The 25,001-nt window shown below is 42.5% G+C and overlaps 1 protein-coding gene across 1 annotated transcript; it reads left to right on the top strand.

The window, feature by feature from the left end:
• Positions 1-531: 531 nt before the first annotated feature.
• Positions 532-23,796, top strand: LOC147316666 (olfactomedin-like protein 2A). The gene is made up of 8 exons (XM_086313193.1): positions 532-813; positions 10,897-11,160; positions 11,721-11,828; positions 11,973-12,149; positions 13,707-13,944; positions 18,689-18,988; positions 19,193-19,378; positions 21,444-23,796. The coding sequence occupies exons 1-8, from the start codon at positions 745-747 to the stop codon at positions 22,046-22,048; spliced, it is 1,947 nt and encodes a 648-aa protein (XP_086169319.1). The 5' UTR covers positions 532-744; the 3' UTR covers positions 22,049-23,796.
• Positions 23,797-25,001: the final 1,205 nt, after the last annotated feature.

Here is a 25,001-nt window from a genome sequence, read left to right as displayed (position 1 = left end):
GCTTCATGTCAGCAGCACAAAATCATCCCAGAGGTTTCCTGATATGTTTTCACACAAAATGTGTTGTATGCTTGAACGATTCATTTAATTGGCTTAACAAAAAATCCTCTGAAGATGGTGAGCTACAAGACCACGGGTAGGTAGGGACTGTCACCCCGACAGTCACAGAAGTACTCAACAATGCGGCGGATCAATGTCCAGACGGTGGCGCCACAGGCATTCAAGTGTATACTAGAGCTTAGTCTTGTGAAAATCTATGCGACTTTCATCACCGCCTTTAAACTTGCAAAGAGCGACGCAGTGTCGGAGAACAGTTAAATGCACGGATGGAAAGCTACAAATCCAGATCACAGTCACTTATAAAGTAGTTTAATTTAGTGACTATGGATAATAATCTTTCTACTTTTTTTCTTTAAGCACATATTTTTAAACCGAAGCTATCCGTCCTCTACACAGTGAACACACACAACCACACACACACATTATGGGTATTAGCGTGTAAACCCCTCCCATCCGCGGAAGATAGCGGATGACGGATGATGCACACTACGCGCCTGGCTGAACACAGAGTGCGCACCAACATCCAGCCATCCATACATCCACACGCACAGGCTCACGCATACTGTACGTGTTCTGTGCAAAGTGGAAATGGAGCTGAAATAGGCGCAGCGCTCTGGAATGCCCGCAGAACCTCCCGCTTTGGATTTCTAAATTTATTGCGCACAAACTGACGCACGAGAGAAAATGTGGAGCTATACGAAGCTGCTGGCCTGTCTGCTGATTCTGTGTAAAAATGCGTCCTCACAGAGCAAGGTAAGAACAGACCACTTTACTTTGTGGGACTTTTCTGCGCGTTTTCAAATCAAACTCTAACAGCGCTCACTCTGTGCTCATGCGCACCTCTGACTGTGATCCATTTCACGGAGGCTCTCAGACAGACAAATAAGTGGCTCCGAACACCTCCCTCGAGCCGGGGCTTTAAATTTCCTGTCTAAGGTCTGCAGATGGTTCGGGTTCTGTGTCATTGTTTGTGACTCGAGGTAATCCTCCCAATGAGGGCTTTTGTGCGACAACAGTAACCATAGGTGCCTGTAATGACACCTCCAGTGCGCTCAGGACTGTGGCAGCAGAGTGTGGGAGAGATGGCACTCAGTGAGGGAACGGTAATATCTGGCTGCCGTGTTTGTACAGCTGCTGGACTACAGTAAGCCCTCACTCTCCCTCAGCTTAATCCAGCTATACACACACACACACACACACACACACACACACACACACACACACACACTGCCAGAAGATATAGCATATGTTCAATATGCCTGTGGACCAGAGGCTAGATTGTCTGTGTGTGTGTGTGTGAGAGAGACTGTCAACAATCGTCTGCTGCTGATTCTATCAGGGTGGCCCCTTTAGCACCAGTGTAGGTCAGTGAAGAGTAAAACCCATTATTAGTACAAGTGGTACATGCATAGCAGCAGTTCAGGGTGTAACACTGGGAGTAGCAGTACTGGCAACACTTTCCTGAGTTCCAGTGAAGAGGAGTGATAATGTTGCCATCAGTGCTTTCAACTTTGTGTCGCTTTGCACCATTTCAATACACAAAGCCAGAACATAAACATGTTTTTCTTCCCAGCTGACCGAAGAACTCGTCTAACATTTGAAGCATAACGTCTGAATCTTTCATGTTGACCTTAAAGCTGAAGAAATGCCTGCAACTCGATGAGTGGAAACTCCAAAGCAGCGGACTCATTTTGGAACTTTCAACAGTACATATAGGTGGAATAAGCAGGTGTCTGCTTACTTGTGGCAAAATGTATAAATTAGGTAACAGCTGATACAACCCACAGTACTTGGTGAAAAGTCAGTAACCAATGAGCAATCACTGGGGCTGAAAAACAGCCAATAAGGAAGAGCACAAACCCGCTGCTCCTCTAATGGACTTGAGTTTAGTTCCAAAAGTAAGCCAGTCCCCATAGACTACCAGAACTGACCACATGAACACGTCTGACGCCTGGGACATTTCTCACTTTTTTAATACAAAGGCTCAAAGTTAGGGAAATTGTCACTTTGATAGAGAGGTGTGTCAACAGGCATCTGTAGGTGAACGCTGCTAAATCTTACTTTGGATCATTTCAGTCACTCCGCCGGTCTTCTCTCGTATGTTTGTGCTTTGGAGCATTTTAATGGAACTGACCATCCAACAAGTCTGTGCTTCAGGTTTAGTGAATGAAATTCTGGTATTTTATTAGTCCCCTGCATCTAAATATTGGAATTTCTGGCTTGGAAAAAAAATGTCCCGAGGCTTGTTCAGAAAACATTTTAAAAAATGTTGGTGTTGAGGCTTTAAAATGTGTTGTCCACTTATGATAAACATTTATGATAAGATCGACTGGATGTAACAGTGGAACTGGTCGCTGTAGTGCTGTGACATTACACTGGCTTTTGAACTTCCTTCTTCACCTCCTCCAAACCTGGAGTTTTTGTGGCCGTGGCTCTTTGTAGCCAGAAATGTGAATGGATTACTAAGTTATCAGCTAACACTAGAACACTTAATTAACAAGATTCATTTATAGACTGTGTGCGTACCTCAGACATGCTCAGATGCCTACTAATAAGTGCTAAAATACACAAAATAGTGTGTGAGTCCAACCCCCAAATAGGTGGGGTTAGTTTTACAGGCGATTTACAGACGTTGCACTATTTCCTTAACACAGGTGCAGTCAGTTCATTCCAATATCAAGCACAAGCAAGACATGCTGTTTTATGGTGCAATTAGCAGTAAATTCTGTGATGCAAATGTTAATAAATGAGACTGCATACTTGATTTAAATATTCCCCTCTCTATATTTTGCCCCTTGAGAAAGGAACTCCTGGAAATATATATGCAACGGGGTCAGGCACATATAGAAGTTCCCACCTCTTCCTCTTCCTCTTGTAACTGCACTCTGTTTGTTAATACTGAACTTTTTTTGTTCTCCCCCCCCCCAAAAAAAAAAAAAAACCCAGTCTGCGCTGGTCTGACCAGTGCCTTTCTGTGTGGAACTTGAATGTCCACCCAATGTTTGCACGGTCCTAAAAACTGATAGGTGGAAGAGAATGGATGGATGCACTCTGCCTCAAGTGGTCACTTTAGGAATTGCAGATTTTTTTTAGCATCGCCTTGATTTTTGTAGCACTTATTTTTATGATTTATCCTCTAAGTAAGGTTATTAAATTGTAAGTGCACTGATTCTTATATAGCAATATGCATCCATTCATACAAGCACTGTTTCTGTGCTTTCTAACATTCACACTATGATGGATGCATCGGGGAGAAACTTGGTATCTTGCCCAAGGATATTTGGCATGCACATTTGGGCAGCTAAGTACTGAACCAGCAACGTTGTGATTAGTACATGACCTGCTCTACCACCTGAGCTACACCCGTCCCCTACTGCTCAACAATTCTACATCAAAAGTAGAAAATGATAAAGATTTTTATGACATCAACACAAACAATTTGATGCCATTTATTTATTATTTTAGCTCTATATCAGTATGAAGTCATGCCTCGTTCATTGTGCAGCAGCAGTGTCATGGCTGACTCCTTGTTACTGTAGTCAGACTGGTGCTTTCAGTAAGAGCAGTGAGGGCACCGGAGGGTGGCGTGGGAACCGGCATATGCACCTGCGTTTTATTTTGGTTGTAAACAAACCTGAGGACAATCAGGACAAGGTCAACTAGGGGGTAGGGAGGAATAAAGAGCAGCATGGGGTGCTGAGTCTGCCTCAGCAAGACAGTCTGTGCCATTTAGGCAGTGTCAGAGCCTGGGCACGATTAAATATTTATGGACTTGCAGGTGCTGCAGTTTGCCTTGTAGTCTTCAATGTGCCTGAAATGACATTTCTTTCATGCTGTCTTATGCCAACACAACTTCGTTTAATTGGGGGTGTCACATGGAGGTTGATGAAGAGTCAACATTATCAGTCTGCAGACAGTCAAGTCTCTGTTTGTGGTTAAAACAAAGCTGTGGGAAATGAGAGACTCGTGTGTCTGTCACACTGAGGCTGAAGAAAACCTATTCTCCCCCCGACTGGTTCATCCTCTGCAGCTCTGTACATTACGGGAATTTGATTAAGATGTGATTTTGCTTGGTACACATGGTTCTCTTATTATTGCCCCTTTTCTTAAAGATAAATTAAATAGTTTCATATGTTTAAACATTACAAGGGTTAGACCCTTTTCACCCTGTGTGCAGCTCAATTTGTAATTGAGAGGATTCAAAGAAAAATGTTTCCGATTTATTTCACTATCTGCAAATTCTCCTACTGAAGAAAATAGTAAAGTGTTGTTCATGAAGTCGTCACCCAGTGAGCATACTCTGACTCTGATACTGACCAAATAATCTCAGTATTTTAATCCGTAGACCTGAAACTAGAGATTGAGCTCACTGAGAGCAAGATAACCGATGGTCATTTTCCCGTAGACGTCTTTAATAGCAGAACCCTTCCTGAAACCAGAGAGTCACCACCTGCTGGTGGTAAAACAATCCAAGTTAAAGGCTCCTTGCTTTTCAGACCCAGAAGCTGCATCCATCCTACAGTTAGTCGTCTGGACACCTACAGCAGGAAGTAGCTGACTTTTTTGCACTTTTGGTTCCCTCACCTGGAACATAAAGTCCACGTTTAAACTGTGAAACTTTTAGGACTAGAAAAGTTGTTGAGAACCTTCAACTTAATGACACTGAACACAGGAGGTCAGCAGAGGTTAAAGTCATGTGACTTCGGTGTTGCTCTTTTCACTGTTGTGTCAGTGCAGTTTTCCTTAAATTATTTATAGAAGAGATGCCAAGTATTAACAAATAGTAGTACTGGTTTTGTTGAGGAATGGCCCAATCCAGCTTTCTCCGATTCCGATCCAATAACGACACCTTTGCTGTCGATGCCCAGTACTGATCTGATATCAGTGTTTAATCATCTGTACATGTAAGAAATGAACACAAATATATGAATATATGAATTGCAATTTATTAGTGAGATAAATGAAAACAGGCACACAATAAAGGAAGGGAAAAATAAATCATTCATAATACATTTGCACTGGTTTTATTTCACATCAAAGCAGAGTTACAGGCTACAGTTGCAGCTGTTTCTCCTGTTTCAGCTAAAGTGAAATAACATTTAATCACATTGACAACTACGTAAGTATGTTAAAAGCTTACCAACAAGTTTTGCACCGTATCAATAGTCTGACTTTTTAGATAAGCTAAAAGTAATCCGTGGTTATGCTTGGATCTTTTTATTTTAGCACACTTTAACTACAGTTTGCTGACAAGTCAAAAACTTTCACAAACACACAAACAGAAGATGTTGATGTTGCAGCGTGAAATACCTGTAAACTACTGTTAGCTTCCTCTATGCTACATTAGCTCTGCTGTTAGCTCTGCTGTTAGCTCTGCTGTTAGCTCTGCTGTTGCATTGCAGAATAAAGACAAAAGAATATAAAACTGATTCATTGTCCTCATCATTATCTAATCAAACTTCTTGGGTCAGTATCAGACTGATATCTCATTTAGATATCAGATCTGCAAGTCTCTAGGTTTTTAGCGAAGCACGGTCATGGCTAGGTAGCTAAGCTAACTAGTGGCTAATTCTAAGTTGTCATTTAAAGTTGAGTTCCTTAATGCTAGACATACTTGACCGTATTTACTTTGTTGAAGAACTGTGTGGAAACCTGTTCACTGTGAGGAAACGCTGCTAAACCAAGCGCACAGGTTACAATATAGCTTTACTTCCATGTAAAGGTCAGAATTTGTGGGAATATTATGTTCAAGTAAAAATAGCATTCACATTGATACCACCAAAGCATTGCATTTGTTTTTCACGGTTGAATCAGTTTGTTGAATAAATGGCTTTAAAATGGAGTAGAGGATCTGTGTCACTGAACACTGAAGGAATTTGCAGCTCTTAATGGCTCCAATAAACATCTGGGGTGAGAAATCATCTGGAGAAAAGGCTTTGGCAACAGCAATCATTCCACTCATGGTTGAAGTCACAAAGCAGACACTAATAATTAGGGAAGTGTGTCTTTGTACTTGAAGTTATTACGATAGTGCCACAATGACAGATTGATTTGCATCTGTGAGATTTCAGCGGATTTGCACCCTTAAAAACCGACAAAATAATTATGTGTCATAAAAACATGTGTTTAATACTTTTCGGAGCTTTTGTAAAATGACTGTGGCTAAAATGAAACTCATGAAGGTGTATATGTCTTTGAGTAGAGACTGAAAGCTTTAAGTGTTATTTGCTCAGATACACAGATCCAGCAGGAATGTAGATGTGTACCCCTAAAAGCTGCGAGTGCTTGATACACTTTGTGCTGAGCTAATTAACATCCGCACGCTAATGCTGGTAGTTTTGTCTGAACCAGCGACTTCAAGGTTCATCTCCAGACTGAAGGCTTTAATAAAGATACCAGGTTAATTTTTGTATTGGCACTGTGTGTCTTCAGTACTGCTAATTAGATTAAAAATCAGGTCAGAGTGGAACATGGATCACACTTTGGCTCTCGAGTACCCTTGAAAGGAGATGATGAGGATTTTAAAGGCGTAGTTCTTGCTATAAATCTTGAAGGGTTAGAACTCAGGGTGCCCTCTCTGGGCATTTGTGGGAAAATGACAGACAGAGTGCTGATGTTTGGGTTTGCGGGAGGATGAAAGATGCAGCTGAACATACTGTACCTGCCATGCCTGCCTTCTTCACTACACAGTTGTCCCAGTGATTAGCAGCTGGCAGATCTCTAAAAGGGGAGGATATCCTTGTTTGTACGGGCACAGCTGCAGATACAACAGGCCGGTGCTCCCGAAACACTGGCTAATGAATGCGGCGGCCTTTTGTGTAGCACGTTGTGTGTTTTAAACAATCCTGAGCACAATTGGGGTTTCGCTTCATCACTGTCAGGGCACGTTAGCTGTTAACGGCTGCAGCAGTTGATCTAATAGAGCTCCTTGCAGTGTGCAGGCTCTTTTCCTCCCATCGTGCAGACGTGAGTTCACATTTGAGCCGTGTTCTTTTTGACCTGAAACTTGACTGCACTTGATAGGTCAAGGCCAAAGACTCAGAGCTCAAAGCATGCGTTAAATGCGCTGTACTCTTAATTATTAGCACTGCTAATTGTGTTGGCTGTTCCCATGCTGATAGGTCAGCTTGGCATGGGATGCTGGATGGTCAGTTAGGCATATTGGCTCATCTGATTTGACAGATGGAGGAAGCAGCTGCTCTGACCGGCAGAGGGATTCAGATTGTTCACAATAGGTGCCACAAAAAAGCCCACAAGATAATGACTCAGTCCTTCTTGACTTTAAACCAGGCACCAAAGTCAATCTTGCTGGAATTTCTCCACCTTAAAGCTGATGTTGCTATGCAGCGGTTGGTGTTAAGCTGGGGTTGAACAATGCAGCTCAGCGGGGCCATAGGCAGAGCCCCTGCTAAAGAAGTTTAATCTGCTAATCCGTTCTATTTTCATGTGGGTGTGTGATTTGTCAGGCTGCTGCCTTTACACTTGACATGGGTCAGGATTACCTGGGCTCTGCACACAGGAGTCCTGCCCCATATCAAGACCCCCTCCCAGTATGTGTACTGTAGAGTAGGGGAAATCATCCACTCCCCAAAACGAAACACCCTCTACACCTTTCCCATCACTCGGCCTGCATTCCTTCACTAATGAGCCCCCCCCACCACCACCTTTACCACTAACCCTCTTTGCCATCACTAAGCCTGCGGCTGCACTACAAAAAGACTTCAAAAGCTGTGCTTTGACCAGGACAAACAGTCACAAATTCATTAATATACCATCGACCAAAACATAAAAAATACGTGAGATTTTATGTAAATAGTCGACTTGCTGTGTTTTATATTGTAGCAAGGTCCAGAATAATCAGTGGAGAAAGTTAAATATTTACTAATACCTCACAGTCTCATTTGCATGTAAAGATGAGGAAACGTGCAGGTTATTTTCATGTGGTCAGCCTGCTGATTCCTGCAGTCCGAACATGAAAGTCCATCAAAGTAGAACCAGGAGTCTTTCTCAGTGACCTGCAGCCAGTCAGATGCAAATAATGGAAACGCTGACAAATGAATACATGAACTGTTTTCCTCTGACCAAACCAGTAATCGTCTGTATTCACATTAAACATGTTAGCTTTAGAGAGAGAGACACATCTACACAGACAACATGAACATCATATTGAGCCATCCGCACAAGTGATTGTACAGGCAGCAGGCTGTCGAGTATGTCAGTAACACATTGTGATATATTGTGTCGCCTTTTTTAAACTGCAAAAGGTGAATTTCATCAGTATCTGGGGTTTTTTCAGCTAATTTTAATCTGGGACCGTGAAGCAGACAGACTCTAGACAGCGCTGTCATTCAAACCTTTCACAGATGTCCAGCTTAACTGCGTCCAACTGATGCTAACCCTCACAAGTGTGCAGCAGTCCGTGAGATGACGAGCTGTTACAGTCACATATGGATCCACGGCCTGTGACACCTCACACTTAATGCAACAAATTCTGCTGAATTCGACTGAACGTTTACCTGGATCCAACTTTGTGAAAAAATGTCACATTAGCAAAATAAAGCTTCTCACATCTGGGGTCCAGTTGAATTGTGTCTAGTGTTATTAGTGTTTTGCCATTGAGTTGATTTAGCTCTCTTAGCTAATGTTATCTGAGGACGGCGGTGCATGAGATAAGCCGTGTTGTGACAATTCCAGTAGTCCATAAAACATCAGCATTACGCCTACACAATATAAACAGTTATGAGGTGGCTTTTGTCACATTTACAGACAAAGTAAATGTATCATAGTATAAGTCTTTGACTCACAGCTAGCTGCTGGATGTTGCATCGTGTACAACAACAAACTGATCAGGTCAGAGAGTAACTTTCCAAGCGTGCAGGTGCAACACTTTGAACACTTTAAAGACTTTCTGTGAATGTGTTTTTCAAAGATCGAAGCTTAGAAAAGAGACACTAAACTCAAAGATGTTGGCTCGTGAGGTCGGAGGATCAAATCCTCCCTCCAAGCTCAGTCATGTGAGGGCTGAACCACAGCTCATTAATGAAGAATCTCAGCAAAGTGATCCCACATGTGCACCTGTCCTGTGATTTATCGCAGACCCTAAATCTCTCTAGGGAGGGATGACAGGCGGGACCTCCTCCAACACATGGTCCCAGCAGTAATAACTTTGAATTATGGTCTGAAAAAACAATTCTGCAGAGTGAGAAACACTTTTTTAACCACAGCGAGAAAACAATTATTCGAATTTAGACGTGAAAATGCTGCAATTCATTCATTCTGCTAGTAATAAAGACGCAGATCGTAACAGTTGTCATGCATCAGCTAACAGCTTGCAGTGTGCTGTACATGTATCGCTACAGTGCCATCGATTAATTAGAAGTTAAGAGGACTCAATGCTACATACATACCTAGCTAACTTAAATAAGGTAAAATGATGAGCCTTTGCTTACTGTCATGTGCTTTAAAATTAAATGTGGGGAGTCTTGGACTTTGTGTCATTTTTATATGTTTTACCGATAGCTAAACTCAGTAGCACAAAGCTGTAAATCTGAGCGAATTAGCTGATGTAATCTGACAGCTCGCAGTCCCTCTGTGTTTGCAGGCAATCTGGTGTTAACGGACATTAAGCAGAATGACAACAACAAAGCAGCAATAATGGCATTACTGAACACTGTGGAGAACTTTCTTAGTGCAACAACTGAGTGTAAAGGTTTCAGTGTGAGAGCTCAGACTGCCAAGTCACCATCACCACCTGAATGTTTAATCAAATATCCAGTAAATCTGAAGGTGAACTCCAGTGTGAAAGGTTTCTCACCTCGTGTCAGCTTGCACAGCCTCAGGTTGAAAATGTCTGCTCTGGCTGCCGTATTTTGCTTCTTGTTTTTTAAGTAAGCCAAGGCCTGCCAGAGCCATTGGCATCATGCTTGGCAGCAGCAAGCCAGCTGGTGATGAAGCCGAATGATTTATGTTTGTCTCAGAAGGCTTCCTGTGAGTCACAGCCGTTAAAACTCCAGAGAAGGAAAACACGCTGTTATTTTTCAAGATCAGTTTCCTTCCCTTCCTTTTGTTTCCCTGTATTAAAAAAACCATTTGTTACTCATTAAAATCCAGCAGGGATTAGACTGGATGACTGGAAAAGCTGTGGATTCCCTGGTAGAGGAAGGAACAGTAACACGCAACATTTAAAATTCAATTCAGTTTTATTTACACAGCACTAAATCACAACAACAGTCGCCTCAAGACGCTTTATATTGTAAGGTAAACCCTACAATAACACACACAGAGAAATCCCAACAACAACGTAACAACAACATCATATGACCCCCTATGAGCAGCACTTTGGCGACAGTGGGAAGGAAAAACTCCCTTTTAACAGGAAGAAACCTCCGGCAGAACCAGGCTCAGGGAGGGGCGGGGCCATCTGCTGTGATTGGTTGGGGTGAGAGAAGGAAGACAGGATAAAGACATGCTGTGGAAGAGAGACAGAGGTTAATAACAGATATGATTCAATGCAGCAGCCTACACCTATTGCAGCATAACTAAGGGAGGATTCAGGGTCACCTGGTCCAGCCCTAACTATATGCTTTAGCAAAAAGGAAAGTTTGAAGCCTAATCTTAAAAGTAGAGATAGTGTCTGTCTCCTGAATCCAAAAAAGGGTGGTAGATAACAGTACCATCCAGGTCAGTAATGCAGAAGCAGCTCGCTCAAGACAGGATTAGAGATGTTTTCCACTTCGTGTATGTAAAGTACCTAATGACATATATGACACAACGCCACAGAAAATGACTCTCTTTCTTTGGCTTTGAAAAGGACATATATCACATTGTTTCTTTCAGATTTTCGGAGAGACCGAGCCTGTTCGCATGACGTCAGAAGGTTCAGACTGCCGCTGTAAGTGCATCATGCGCCCTCTGAGCAAGGATGCATGTCTGCGCTTGAAGAGTGGCAGTGTACGTGTGGAGGACTTCTACACAGTGGAGACGGTCAGCTCTGGATCAGACTGTAAGTGCTCGTGCACAGCCCCGCCATCTTCCCTCAACCCCTGTGAGAACGAGTGGAAGATGGAGAAGCTGAAGAAACAGGCCCCGGAGTTATTAAAGGTGAGATCATGCAGCATACAGTCACCGTGATTATTAGAGTCACAGCATGTGTTTGTGCAAAAACACAGTTTTCTTTAGCCTGTTTTTCCCCCACTAGGAGTCAGGAAATTCAGACACTGAAATTCCTGTTAAGTTTTGATGAAGTCATGAAGAAAGTAAATGTAATCAATGTCATTTTACAGAAAACAAAATAGCATTTATTTCAGTTATTTCAGTTTGTTTAGTTCGCAAAATGTAAAAGCAAAGCAATAACAACCATCTCTGCACAGAATCGGACAAGCAGAGGAAGCCCACTGTACCACATGAACCTAAAGGCCACTCTGACATCTCCGGCTCCACTTGGAAGAATGAATTAACCTAATATGATTGCACTTAGGAGTAGAGCACAAACATAAAGCACTGAGATGGATGAGAGCACTCAGGCAGAGTGATAGTAAATGCCTTTGGAGGGCACTTCAGCGATTACTGTGGTCAAACAGAAGCACATAAAGCTGTCAGCTGTGTCACGAGGAGACGATGATTAATGACGTTTCTTCTCCTTTTATCGTATGAACGAACAGCTCCAAGCTATGGTGGACCTCCTCGAGGGAACGCTTTACAGCATGGATCTTTTAAAAGTCCACTCCTACATCAATAAGGTGGTGTCTCAGATGAACACCCTGGAAGAGGTAGGCAAAACCCACACTGACATATTTATAATCAAAGTCTCGGTCAGGATGCACGGGCTTGGGAATTTTGAGGATTTTGTGATTTTTTTTTCTTTTTTAATCTCATGGACAGAGAAATGTGACACTAATGATCGTGTGTTGTAGACAATCAAGACAAACCTTACACGTGAGAATGAATTCGTCCGGGACAGCATGTTGAGCCTCACCAACCAGTTTAAGAGATACGAGAACTATTCCAACATTATGATGAGCATCAAGAAGGAGATCTCCAGCCTCAGCCTGCAGCTGCTGCAGAAAGACTCAGCTGAGAGCAAAGCACAGGTTAGGAACACAGTCTAAGCTTTCAGTGTGTCTTTGTGCTGCTGCCAGGATGGGTATGTGACAGACTTTAAAATCAGTACTGTGTGTTATTAGTTAAATCACAAAACTATTAAATTAAATTAAACTCAACACATGCCCGTAGTTATGTCCTTGTCAGTTCGGAGTTCTCTGGCATTACAAACTTGGATTAGCTACAATATTGGTCATAATCCAAACAAAACAAACAGTTTGGAATCTTCGTTGCGTCACATTTGTATTATTGTACTTTTACTGCTTCTGAGTGACCATGTTCAAGAAAACATTGCTGAGAAAATATTGTGCATCATTCTTAAAGGAATTTATGGGTCTCCTCAGGGGACGTTTGCTGAAACAACACTTTAACTAGAAGCTGAAGGACGTGTGTGAATACTGCATGTAAAAGAGTTGCAAAATGTAACCACTGTTATCAGGAAGTACCAGTCAAAAGTTTGGACATCATTTTACTACTTTCTACATTGTAGATACAAACTTAAGATATCAAATATATGAAGCAAGATATGTGGAATTATGTAGCAAAGAATAAATTGATAATATATAACTATAAATGTCTTATAGTTGAGATTCCTCAAAGTAGCCATCCTTTGCCTTGTTTCCATGTTTGCCTGTGTGAATCAGGCCTTCATGGTCAAATAGCTGCTGAGAAACCACGACTAAGGAAAAGCAACAAGCAGAAGATTTGTTTGGGCCAAGAAACACAAAAATGGACATTAGACCAGTGGACATCTGTGCTTTGGCCTATAAGTCCAAATTTGAGCTCTTTGGTTCCGCCCACCGTGTCTTACTGTGGCACAGAAAAGCTGAACGATGGTCTCTACAAGCACGGTTCCCACTGTGAAGCATGGAGGTGGAGGAGTGATGGTGTGGGGGGCTTTGCTGGTGACACCGTTGGGGATTTATTCCAAATTGAGCGCACACTGAACCAGCATGGCTACCACAGCATCCTGCAGCCACACGCCGTCCTCTGGTTTCTTTTAGTTGGACCATCATTTATTTCTCAACAGGACAACGACCCCAAACACACCAGGCTGTGTAAGGGCTATTTGACCAAGGAGAGCGATGGAGGCCTGACCTCCACTGTCACCTGACCTAAACCCAATGTATCTCTGGGAACTCCTTCAAGACTGTTGTTAAACCATTTCAGGTGACGACCTCATGAAGCTCATCAAGAGAGCCAAGAGTGAGCAAAGCAGGAATCAAACGGCGGCTATTTTAAAGAATCTTAAATATAAAACATTTTTCATATTTCATAGTGTTGATGGCTTCAGTGAGAAAAACAATAAATGAGATGGTGTCCAAACGTTTGACTGTACGAGAGAAAGAGAGAGATACAAACATAGAGATACATTAATATGGAGGAAAAGAAGGATGTAGTAAACCTCTGAAAGAAGAGCAGTAAGATTAGTCATCAGTTATATTACGTTTACTATCATTACACCTGAAGGGTGAACTAATCAGCCACGTATAAAACACACAGGCCACTATTACTAATATCCTGACATAATGTGAATTTCTTTCCAGGCTACAAAAACCAAGGAGGCTGTAAAAATACCCAACAAAAAGAGCCCTGCTGTTAAACCTCCTCCCAAACCTCCCAAAGAAAAGGTTGTCAAGCCCAAGAAAGAGGTCATTAAACACGGGAAACTGGTAAAGCCTGATCCTACAGTCAAAACCAAGGTGGTCGGCCACCAGCCTGGCGTGGTGAGGGGCATCACGTACTACAAGGCCTCCAAAGCTGACGAGGACGAGCACAGAGGAGGTGAGGGTTTTGGTTCTCTGTACACGCTCAGAGTGTAGCGGTGTGTTCGTAGAACGCCGCCCTCCACGAGCTAAAACAAACAGCGTGTTCACACTTTAGCTGAGTTTGCTCTCCCATGTGTGTGCGATCATCTGTGTGTGATCCACTGTGGGTGTTGAAAACGATCCAAATTAGTTTCCTCAGCAATCTAATCTGACCCCACATGATACTTTCCTGGATCAGGATCAGCCTGCAGCCAGAGTCATGGAACCAGAGCGTGTACGAGCTCCATTTGGTTTCAGCAGAAAGCCTTCCTGAGAATCTTTGCAAACTCTACACTTGAGTTAATAAAACTGGGAATCCATCACTGTGTGGCACATGTGATCCCCATAATGCAAGATTTATTCCGGTGTTGTTTCAAGCAAAGCTGTTCCAGCGAGTGTCCAATTGGATTGCTGGTGCACATTCAGCCAGCAGGAAATCCAAACCTATTAATGACAAAACACATGGAGCTGATGGAATGCTGTCTCAATGCAATGCTGCCATGTCCATGACATGCCTCTGCTTCACTTCTCACAATAACGTGAGGGGACCCTCACCAGTGCAGAGAAAACATTTCCTGACTCCTTCCAATCCTCTTTAAGTCTAGTTGAGTGAATAGGTATGCTGCGTTTGCACAGGGCACACGCACATAAGGTTGTCACACTCTGTGTTCTGCCATGTATGAGAATCTGACAGAGCCCACCCGCTCTTGTCAAATCGCTGTTCGGCTACATTTCCATAATCTGCAGCACGGATGCAGGGACCTTTATTCATCCGGGAAAGCTTGATGCTTTTTGTGCGCTCGGCACATTTGGCTACAGTGACACACAGTTTGTGTTAGCACACCTGTCAATCACAGTTTCCTTTAAACGTCACTCTTATCCAAGTGGATAACTTGAGTCACCCACTCTGCAGCTGTTATGGTGGAGGAAACTATCCATAAAGGTCAAAACCAACAAGACGAGCCCGGAGAGAATTTACAGAAGAGCAACTGTGTTTGGCACAACGTTGCATTCAGAGTCGCAATTCTGATTGCAAAAGCTGCCAGTCACGAAAAAAGGTCAAAACCATTTTGTAAACACGTTCAGAGTGTTGTTAAATTTGCCATTTCAACACGGGGGTCTGTGGAGACGGAGTCGCCTTTGGAACCAGCGTCTCGTGACCTTCAGGAGAACCGCAGCTGTTTGCATGAAGGTTTCTCCTCTCAGTGGGACTGGTGTTCAGTGAAGTCTACATCCCTGATTGCAGCCATTCACCAACTCTCTGTGGATGGTACTCACGGTCATTAATCAGTGCTCATTTGCATATTAACTATGAAGCTGACCTCCCGGGACATTGAAACCTTGTAGTAGTTCCAGACTGAGACTGATGTATGGCAATGCTTTTTCTTTAGAACGTGGCATCATGTGCCTTGGCCTTGCATATCTTCATCACCATGTCAAAGCACTTTACAGGCTCTTTTTATGCAGTGCAGTGTGTATCCCATCTGCTTTACAAACACAGATGAAGGCCCCGTCCTCGAACACTTACCCAGCATTCATTTTTTCTGAAGGATTCTGGTAATGTTCTCAGAATATTGTTGCCACTGGTGCCCATAGGCTCCATCTGCTTAGAGCATGTTAAGGTCTCTGCTTATGTAGCACTGCTCCCCACATCTGTCTGTCAGGACCAAAGTCACTGTGTGAGGACCAGAAGGAGACTGAGTACATTTTACTAATGGCAACAGCAGTTTGAATTTATAAGGAAAGAAGCAAAACATTTGTTGTTTTTGATGAAGAACTAGAGTGTGTGTATACAGTGTGGATGGGAACTGATAAGAATTCAGCAATTTATATTCCATTATTTCTCACTTATTTTTATTCTTATTTATCACTTATCACATTATTTATTCCATTTCTTATGGATTCTCTCATCGATTGGGTTCTCACTGGCTTTGCTTTGACAGTCACCACCAAGCAGCACATCAAATACATCACATTTCTGCACATAATTTTCATGCACTGCAGTCAAATGTTTGTGCATTTTACAGATATTTCCCATTGTTGTTGTTATAGGAGTTGGGGTCATTATTCAAAAAAGCATTATGCATAACACATATTACTTAGAACATTTTAATGTAATGACATGAATATAGACATTGTCATTCTCATAATTACCATTTAACAATATAAACTAATAAATGGTAAAAATGGTAAATGGCCTGTATTTATATAGCGCTTTACGAGTCCCTAAGGACCCCAAAGGACTTTACATATCCAGTCATCCACCCATTCACACACAGGTGATGGCAGCTACATTGTAGCCACAGCCACCCTGGGGCGCACTGACTAATAGGCTACAGTCCCAGAATCCAGCACAAACCCCTGTCCTAATGAGGACACACGCATGGTCTTTGGCTGCTCGACTGCTGGGCTGGGGTCAGCTTGGCTAGCTCTTGGCTAGCTTAGTGTTAGCATGCTGTCTGTGTAGGTGCTTGTAAAAGCTGTTAGCAGCATAATGGTGTTGTTTCTGTCATGGATGCAGTTTGCACTTTACCATTGCGCTCTCATCCTTTTCTGCAATAAAAGTAAAAGCATGTCCATATCCACACTGTACACTGTTCCTAATTAAAATCACCTGACTGCAGCACAAGTGCAAGTGGAACCAATAAGCAGATTGATGGGCAGGCAGACTAAGACACACCGTATCAATACCATATGTACCATATAAGTTAATGCTATAACTATGAGCACAGGAAACAGCGCTGGTTACAAAGAGCAAATGTGAAACACTTTCAAAGTAAACGTCGGTGTTTTCACAAACATGTGGCTAACGAGCTATCTACTCTGTGTGGTATTACAGGTAAGGCTGGATCAGGTGACCCTGAATCATCCCCTAGTTAAGCCTCAGGTTGTGGGGGCATTTCATGTGGTCTATTGAGCACACTTTATTACTTCCTACATTTCTCAAACTCCAGCCATTATTTCAAACACCTGTCATAATGTCGTCACTGTGTTTTTGCAGGGGAACATCCGAATAAAAACAAACAAACAAAAAACTATAACAGAATTACTGCAGTTTGAATTAAATTGACATTCTGATCTATTCTTCTCTAGCTCTCACCTTAAATACTGAACTCTCCCTCCTTTTCCACTTCTCTTTTATGAACAGTGTTCTCATCTTTAGCCATGAGAATGTGGATATTGAGAAGAATTTTTCATGGTTATTGGCTTCCCGTCTTTCTAAAGCTTCATCCGGGTGTTCTGGTAGAAATAACATAAACTGAAGGGATCTTTACCAATCACTTTATTTCAAACCGTGATTTTTGGAGTAATTAAAAGCTCTGAGGTGCCCCCTTATGGTCAAATGTATAATAATAACGAAGACATTTAATAATCCTCGATGGATCTATGATGTTTGAAACATTCATTGCCAACTGCAAGATTTTTCATAATATAATAACCCAGAAGTTATCTTTAATTGGCACCTTATCTACTTTAGTATGGGCTTTCTTTGTCTTCACACTGACAACAGTGTGCTAGTATAGTCAAGCATATGTTATTTAATGCTTGATGCTTGGTTTTTGTTTTAGTTAAGCATCAGGATTTTAACGCTCATACAGCATTTAATGATCTCTACTCTAGAACTTCAGAATAGGCACAACACTCCATCGTACCCAACAAAGAGGACTGAAACAACTGATATGGGTAGTTTTGGTTAAACAGGTAAACAGTTTATTTCATATCCTGTCTCAGACAGCATTATTCAGAATCATTCATACAGAATTTGCCTTTGATGTGAACTTCTGGAGCACTGCAGGCTGTTACATTTGTCCCTTTATCAACGTGCATGTGCCACGATCCATGGTTTAAAAACTCTTGGTAAAACTCAATATACCTACCTAGCCCAAAAGTAACCATCGCCAAAACAACCCAAAAAACTGTTTGTTTACAGCTATAAATAGCTAACGTCTCCTGTCACCACACAGCCTGAGGGATGCCTTTCCTTGTTTTGCAGTCTCACTGGAGTCTTTATTTGCAATGAAAGCTAACTGTGGAGTTTTAGTGTTGGACGTTTTTCACAGCGTCACAGAAGTCACTATATTTAGTTACATAAAGACGAGCAAACAGTGTTAGTGTTGCTTCTTTAATATACAAATGATTCAACTGGAAGTTAGTTATATTAGTTATAGTTGTACTTGTGTGACTTCAAATCAGTTTGTCAGCAGCTAGCTTGCAGAGCAGGTTTAGCACTCTTAAATTTATGTTTGTGTTTTCAGCTACATATTTTTATCCAGTAACATTTTACTCTTTAGACACAAATTAATGCAGTAGCAGACTGAGCCCTGACCAGTTTGGACATGCGGAGAGAATCTCCTGTGGTGTCTGGCACTGGGATATTAGCAGCAAAATATTTTGGTTCTGTGGGTTGAAGGGTGGATCGGGCTTGAACCAGAACAAGTCTGGAAACAAGCCTCGTTCCAACTGTGATCACAGGAGTGTACAGATTTAGATCCGGAGACTTTTGCCTCATATTCATGTTCAGTCTACTGCTGGTTGCAGCGTGAGGGGAACACCACGTTCACTCAGAGTTAAATGCAATAATAAAATTAATCCAATAACTTCAACTACTTAAATGTTGTATTAATACAAAGTAAATTACTCAGTATGTAATCTATAGAAGTTTATAAAGGAATGTTTCTGTTCGATCGTGTCACTTCGTGTGCTTCTGCCCTCCATTTCAGACCATTCTGCCAAAACATACACAGTCCATCACGTCACAGAAAACCAGTCTGAGGACAGAGAAGCTGAGCTAGTCCTTGAAACTGTCGAGTCCACTGTGGCTGAACCCACTGAAACCACAGCAGCTCCAACCACTACAACTACAACCACCACCACTACCACCAGCGGCACACCTTCCACCACCTCGGTACCCACTACCGTGTCCACTCAGAGTGCACCAGCATCTGAAAGACCAGCTCCGACTATCATGCTAATGCTCGACAACTCCAATAACAACAGCCGACCCAGTCTCCACAGAGCAGGTGAGTCATGAATCCTCACTGAGCTCAGCATGCTCTGGGTTTCAGGCTTTTGACTCCAGTAACACAGACGATTATAGCAGCAGAAAATTGGGTCATTCTCTCTGCCAACACATGTCTGTGCGTGAAATTGATTTAAGCCCATGGTAATGCAAGTCACTCTCTGCCAGGCGTACACGGTGAATGTTCTGCTTATGTTACTTTCAGGAAAGATCCTCAACTGTGAGGGGACTTTAGCATCGATTGAACTGCCAGAGAAGCAGCACAGTTATGGGCGCAATGAGGGTGCCTGGATGAAGGATCCCCTGGCCAAGGATTCCAAGATCTACGTCACTAACTATTACTATGGCAACAACCTCGTGGAGTTCCGGAACCTGGACAACTTCAAACAAGGTGACAGTACTCTGTACAACACCGCCATCACTTCTATTATGCCTCTGCATCCTCAGCCCATGACTAAGCTAATAACATTTATTGTCCTGCACCTATCCGAGACCCAAAGCCTGGATAAAAAAAACAGACAAATAAATTATTACTTTAATCGTGTTCTCACCTTTATGTATGCCTTAATGAGCTTGAGCAGCCACTACAATCAGGGTGAAAATAATTCTTTAGAAATGTAAAGTTAGCCATGTCTTAGTCTGTGCTGCAGTGTTCACGAACAGATACTTTTACTGCGTCTTTTAAATGATGTGATCCCAACAGGTGATCGTGGCTCAAGAGTTGGGTGTTCTTGTAATCGGAAGGTTGCCGGTTCGAGCCCCGGCTTGGACAGTCTCGGTAATTGTGTCCTTGGGCAAGACACTTCACCTACCGCCTACTGGTGATGGCCAGAGGGGCCGATGGCGCGATATGGCAGCCTCACTTCTGTCAGTCTGCCCCAGGGCAGCTGTGCCTCCACCAGTGTGTGAATGTGAGAGTGAATGAATAGTGGTGTTGTAAAGCGCTTTGAGGGCCCCGAAAAGCGCTATATAAATGCAATCCATTATTAACATACTTGTGTAACTGCTTTAACTAATAGCTGTTTTTTGTTCTAACATTTGTGACACTGATTCATGCTGATAATCCAATGAGCTCTGTGAGATTGATGAGATCTGTGGAATGTAGGCTGCTTGGTTGCTTCATGGCTCCAGTGGGTGGGAAAATCCACTCCTTTTACATCCAAATCAACAGAGGAATTGGATTACACTCTCTAAGAGAGTTAAGATGATCTCCCCTTTTAGGATTTGACTTGTTGATCTAGATGTGGTTGGACAATGGGCTTTCTAAACGCACTTACATGTCAGGCGTCCTGCAGCGTGGTGAGCTCAGAGCTGTGTGCGGATGACTAGGTATCTTGGTGAGTGGCGGTGATGCCTGCTGTTCCTTGACATGTGCTCTGGCCTTTCCTTTGAACTGGGCACAGCAGAGGAGGATTACGTGTATGGCCTCAGGGATGGGCCTAGTGTGTGTGCACATGTGTATGAAGGGGAACGGGGTGGGGGACGCACTGTTTTTGTCCTTCACTGGCCCTCAGTTATCATCATTATCAAAATTAGACATGTGGTTGAAAGGTTAGGATAGCAGTTGGGGAAATTATATATACAGCAGAGGATGTGAAAGCTAATTAGTCACTCCATTGCAACATGAAGATGTATCAGTCGGTTACATCTCTATTTTCTATACATTGTAACATATTTAATGTGTCTTCCAAAATCTCCTGTCCTGGACAATTAAAATGATAATAAAGCATACTATTGTATCTATTAAGTTCATAAATACAGAATCAAAGCTGAATTGGTAAAAAAAGGAATTTGGAATTTATATACTGAGCAACAAAAACTCTTAAAATCATGAAATTAGATGTACTCGTTGTTACTTTAAATATAGACATGACATATGCTAATGCAGCCGAGCTCCAGTGTTAAGTACAACCTCAGGCGCCGGTTTAGCTCAGTGCGTTGAGCGGACGACTACACGCCATGTAGCTGTGAGCAGCCGGCCCGGGTTTGGGTCCGGCCCTTTGCTGCATGTCTGCCCCTGCTCTCCTGTCTTTTCTTCACTGAGTCTATCAAAGCTGAAAAAGGCCAAAAAAAGTACAACTTCTCACCACCAGTGCATCGAGGGTTAGGGTTGAAAAAACCCACCCAATGAAGTCGCTTACTTTCAATATTTCATTATAGCTTTGGTTAAAAAGTTTTCTATTTGGATGTTCTGTGGAAAAGTCGTATAAAAAGGGCTGGACAGTAACTTAATCCAGACCCTGTGTCTGTCTGGTGAGTTACTAGCAATCTAGTAGATTTTGAGAGGTTGACTAGAAGTAAACATAATCTGTTCTTTATATATATGCAGTGCAGCAGTCTTGAGTTTTTGGACTCGATGCAGGAAAAAGTGCTGCTCACTGGCAAAGGAGACTTAGGACTATGGTTACCTGCTAAATAAGCAAAAGCTAACGTTTGAATCTTCCCGTTTACCTCAGGGCGCTGGAGCAACCTGTTCAAACTGCCTTACAACTGGATAGGCACAGGTCACGTGGTTTACAACGGAGCTTTCTACTATAACCGGGCCTTCACCAAGAACATCATCAAGTACGACCTGAGGATGCGCTACGTGGCAGCGTGGACACAGCTGCACGATGTCGTCTATGAGGACACCACCCCCTGGAAGTGGAGGGGCCACTCCGACATTGATTTTGCAGTGGATGAAAGTGGACTGTGGGTAATCTATCCTTCTGTTGACTATGACTACAATGACCAAGAGGTGATCGTCATCAGTAAACTCGATCCAGGAGACCTGTCCTTAAAAAAGGAGACCACCTACACAACGGGCCTCAAGAGGAACTCTTATGGAAACTGCTTCATCATCTGTGGCGTTTTGTATGCTGTCAATGTGTACAACCAGAAAGAAGGTGAAGTGAGCTATGCTTATGACACCCACACCAACACTGAAGCCATCCCACGTCTGCCCTTTACCAACGAGTACTCCTTCACCACCCAGATTGACTACAACCCAAAGGAAAAGCTTTTGTACGCCTGGGACAATGGCCACCAGGTCACATATCGGGTGAACTTTGTTGACGAGTGAGTGTAGTTAGTTTGCGCTACAGATTTGCTAACAGTAGACTCACCTGCGTGCCACCTAAATGGAAAGAAGATTCTTAGTATTCGACAACCTAGAAGCAGCCATATTGGACTCAACGGGACAAAGGACGAACTTACACCAGCCTTCCAGTACGATGCACGCTATTCAAACAGCAGACCTCAAAGTGTACCAAGAAGCACATCTGCCTCCAACATGTATTGGGATATGACTGTACAATATGTTAATAGCAAGGACAGGGAACAGTGGAAATAATCTCACTAGTTCAGTTAAAGTTGACAAGAAGCTCAGAGATGTTCACTTATCAAATGTCAGCAGGCTGGCAGGCTTTACTCCAGAGAAAGTTTCAAATAGACAGCTTTGTTTGTTTCTTCATCACACAGACACTCAAAATGAGTACATTTTGAAGCAGTGTGCATGTGCTGTGCAAGTCATTCCTCCAGTTTATTGACCGAATTCTCCACTCCTAACTCGATTACACTGTCAAAGGTGGAAGAACATTCCTCTTGTTTTGCATGACTCATATTAACTTTGGCTAAACTTTTGTAAGGCAGTGCCAACCTATTAACCGGTGCTTTTCAACAGTTCAGAATGATAGATCATAATAGATTAGCTTAGCTTTAGTCATAAATGTTTCTTTATAAATCTTAGTATAACTTGCTCTTAAAAGCAGGCGTAGTATTTATGGTGTTATATACTCAGTTACATAAGTCCATTGCGTCTCTTAGAAAACTCCAAGTAATGTCCTGATATTATTCCGGAGATCATTTTGGCATGTTTTAGAAGCAGGATAGGAACCTGTGGCGGGACATCACAGAGAGGAGGGCCCAGTAACACTTGTAACATAAAGAATAAAATAGTTTGGCCTTCATCGGTGCCACAAGTCCAACCTGGTTAGGTATTAACTTGCTATCTATGGTAATTCACCAGTTAGCCAACAACAGATGTGCTGATGAACTTTACAATGAAAGATCGGCTTCTGCCACCAACATCTCAGCAAGTGTTTGCTATCCAAGATTCCACCACCTGTATGAAAGGGTTGTCAGGCTCCCCCCTTTAGCATTTAACTCAACCAATGAGATTATTTCTGTCTCTACAGTTCTGCTTTTGTGAAATACTTTCTCTTCACTTTGCCATCTTATCCATCCCGAGACCGAGCGCTTTGATCGTGACTCCACTTTGATTGTCGGTCCGACTTCACGGTGCTTCCTGTCTCTTTGATGTTGTTTTGAGGGATGTGTCAAATATGAAAGATAAAACAAATAATGTACACAAAGTTTTTTGTATATATTTTCAGGAGTGTGTTTGACAATAGCATACCGCTTTCTCTTTCCATGGATCTGGTTACATTTCTGTATAAAAGAAATATGAAGCTTTACTCACTTTAATGACAACTCTATGACCACTATTGAGTATTTTTTTATAACAGCGGAAAGGAATAAGTGTGATCAGTCACCATTAGCTGTGCCGTCTTCATTAAAACATGAATGTTTTGTCTTTTGTTTGTTTTGACAACATATACTGAGGATTATAAGCTTTAAAGCCCATGAGGTAACTCTTTATAGAAGATTGTGTTCGTGTTTGCTTCATCTCGGAGCTCTGCAAGTTCAGTCATAACCGTAATGCCATTTGCAGTGATTAGTTCAAGTCTTTATACAGATATGTTATGCAACATGAACATAGCACTTACAACCTGCTGTGTGTGTCTTTGCCATGAAATAAAATTTCCATTATAACCGTTTGTTGTAAACCTCGTAAATCCCTCCACAGCGACCAGTTAAACCCCACGGCAGGACTCGCCCCTCCCTCTGCACCTCCTCTTGAAGGCTGATGACCACCAGTGACTCAGATCTTCTGATTTCTGGAGAACATCGCTCTCATGAGCTGTGTTTAGTTCTTGGGTAAAGTTCACCATGCTGCACTTGATCTGAAGTCCCAAAATACAGCATAAGGAGCCCCAGGTCATGGTAATAAGGGCCTGCTGTCTGCATCTTGGCTGCAGATTTAAACATTTCCAATTCGAGCTCCACGTCATGCAATTCTAGAGGGAGACACAGAAATAAACTGAGCTGAATGATGGGTGTGGTACTTTCATGCATGTGGTCCTCATTTTGTTGGTGAACTCAGATGTTCATTTTTACGCCCGTATAGCGAGGTTCATTAACGGGTGTAAGAAAAGCCTGTAGCTTTGATGAGTACGGCACGAATAGTGTGTCCAGTCCTGAACTCTGTCACAAATCTGAACATGTTGTGATGGAATAATGATGTCCACACATGCTGTAGTGATGAATGCTGACAATTTGAAATCAGGATAAATCTTGACTTGCTCCTGCTCATGTCAGCCTCCCGATTATTAGCATCATGTAGCATCGTGGCGTCACGGTACCTCTACTAGAAAACCTTTGGTCTCCTATGTTGCACTGTGGAGCCAGAAATTATACTATTGAGCAATAACATTAATGTGGATGGGTGGAATTGATTTCATTTAAGGTGGCACTCCCCCTTACAGGCCTCCACTGTACCGCGGCCTTTCTTCACTAAGAGGAACTTCCTTTGCGTGATTCAAGCACATTTAAAGATACACACCCAGCCCTGCAACAATTTATCTGGACCTCTGTGTAAACATAAAGGCATACACATCCATGCATAACTCAGCAGAACACGCCCGAGAGTGTAGAAGACAAAGATATGAACTCTGGCGTTAATCTTTAGTCCTAGAATAACACCATACCCTAAGCACGCCCCTCAAATTCAAAGGTATAAAGCAAAACTCTTCGTGATGACAGACTGAATCAGTCCAAATGCTTTAGCAGCAGGGATGTGTTTGATAATGTAGTCCAACCCAAGCAGACGAATCTTCACCCTGTGCATTCAACAAACATGTTTTATTTTTTTGAATTTTCATGTTTGGGACACAAAAAGCTTTTACCGAAATAAA

Source organism: Aulonocara sp. 'chitande type north' Nkhata Bay, linkage group LG12 (assembly GCF_057382095.1).
Source record: "Aulonocara sp. 'chitande type north' Nkhata Bay isolate Kocher_YH1m ecotype deep benthic linkage group LG12, A_spYH_male_GT1.1, whole genome shotgun sequence".
In the NCBI taxonomy this organism is placed as follows: Eukaryota; Metazoa; Chordata; class Actinopteri; order Cichliformes; family Cichlidae; genus Aulonocara; species Aulonocara sp. 'chitande type north' Nkhata Bay.
Note: the sequence above shows the minus strand (reverse complement) of the source record. Positions and strands in the feature narration are given on the sequence as shown.

Bases quoted from the DNA above. Each gene is read 5' to 3' on its own strand.
- LOC147316666 (XM_086313193.1), top strand. From the start codon at position 745: ATGTGGAGCTATACGAAGCTGCTGGCCTGTCTGCTGATTCTGTGTAAA. The intron at 814-10,896 runs GTAAGAACAGAC...TGTTTCTTTCAG, and splicing joins ATGCGTCCTCACAGAGCAAG to ATTTTCGGAGAGACCGAGCC. The intron at 18,989-19,192 runs GTGAGTCATGAA...TGTTACTTTCAG, and splicing joins ACCCAGTCTCCACAGAGCAG to GAAAGATCCTCAACTGTGAG.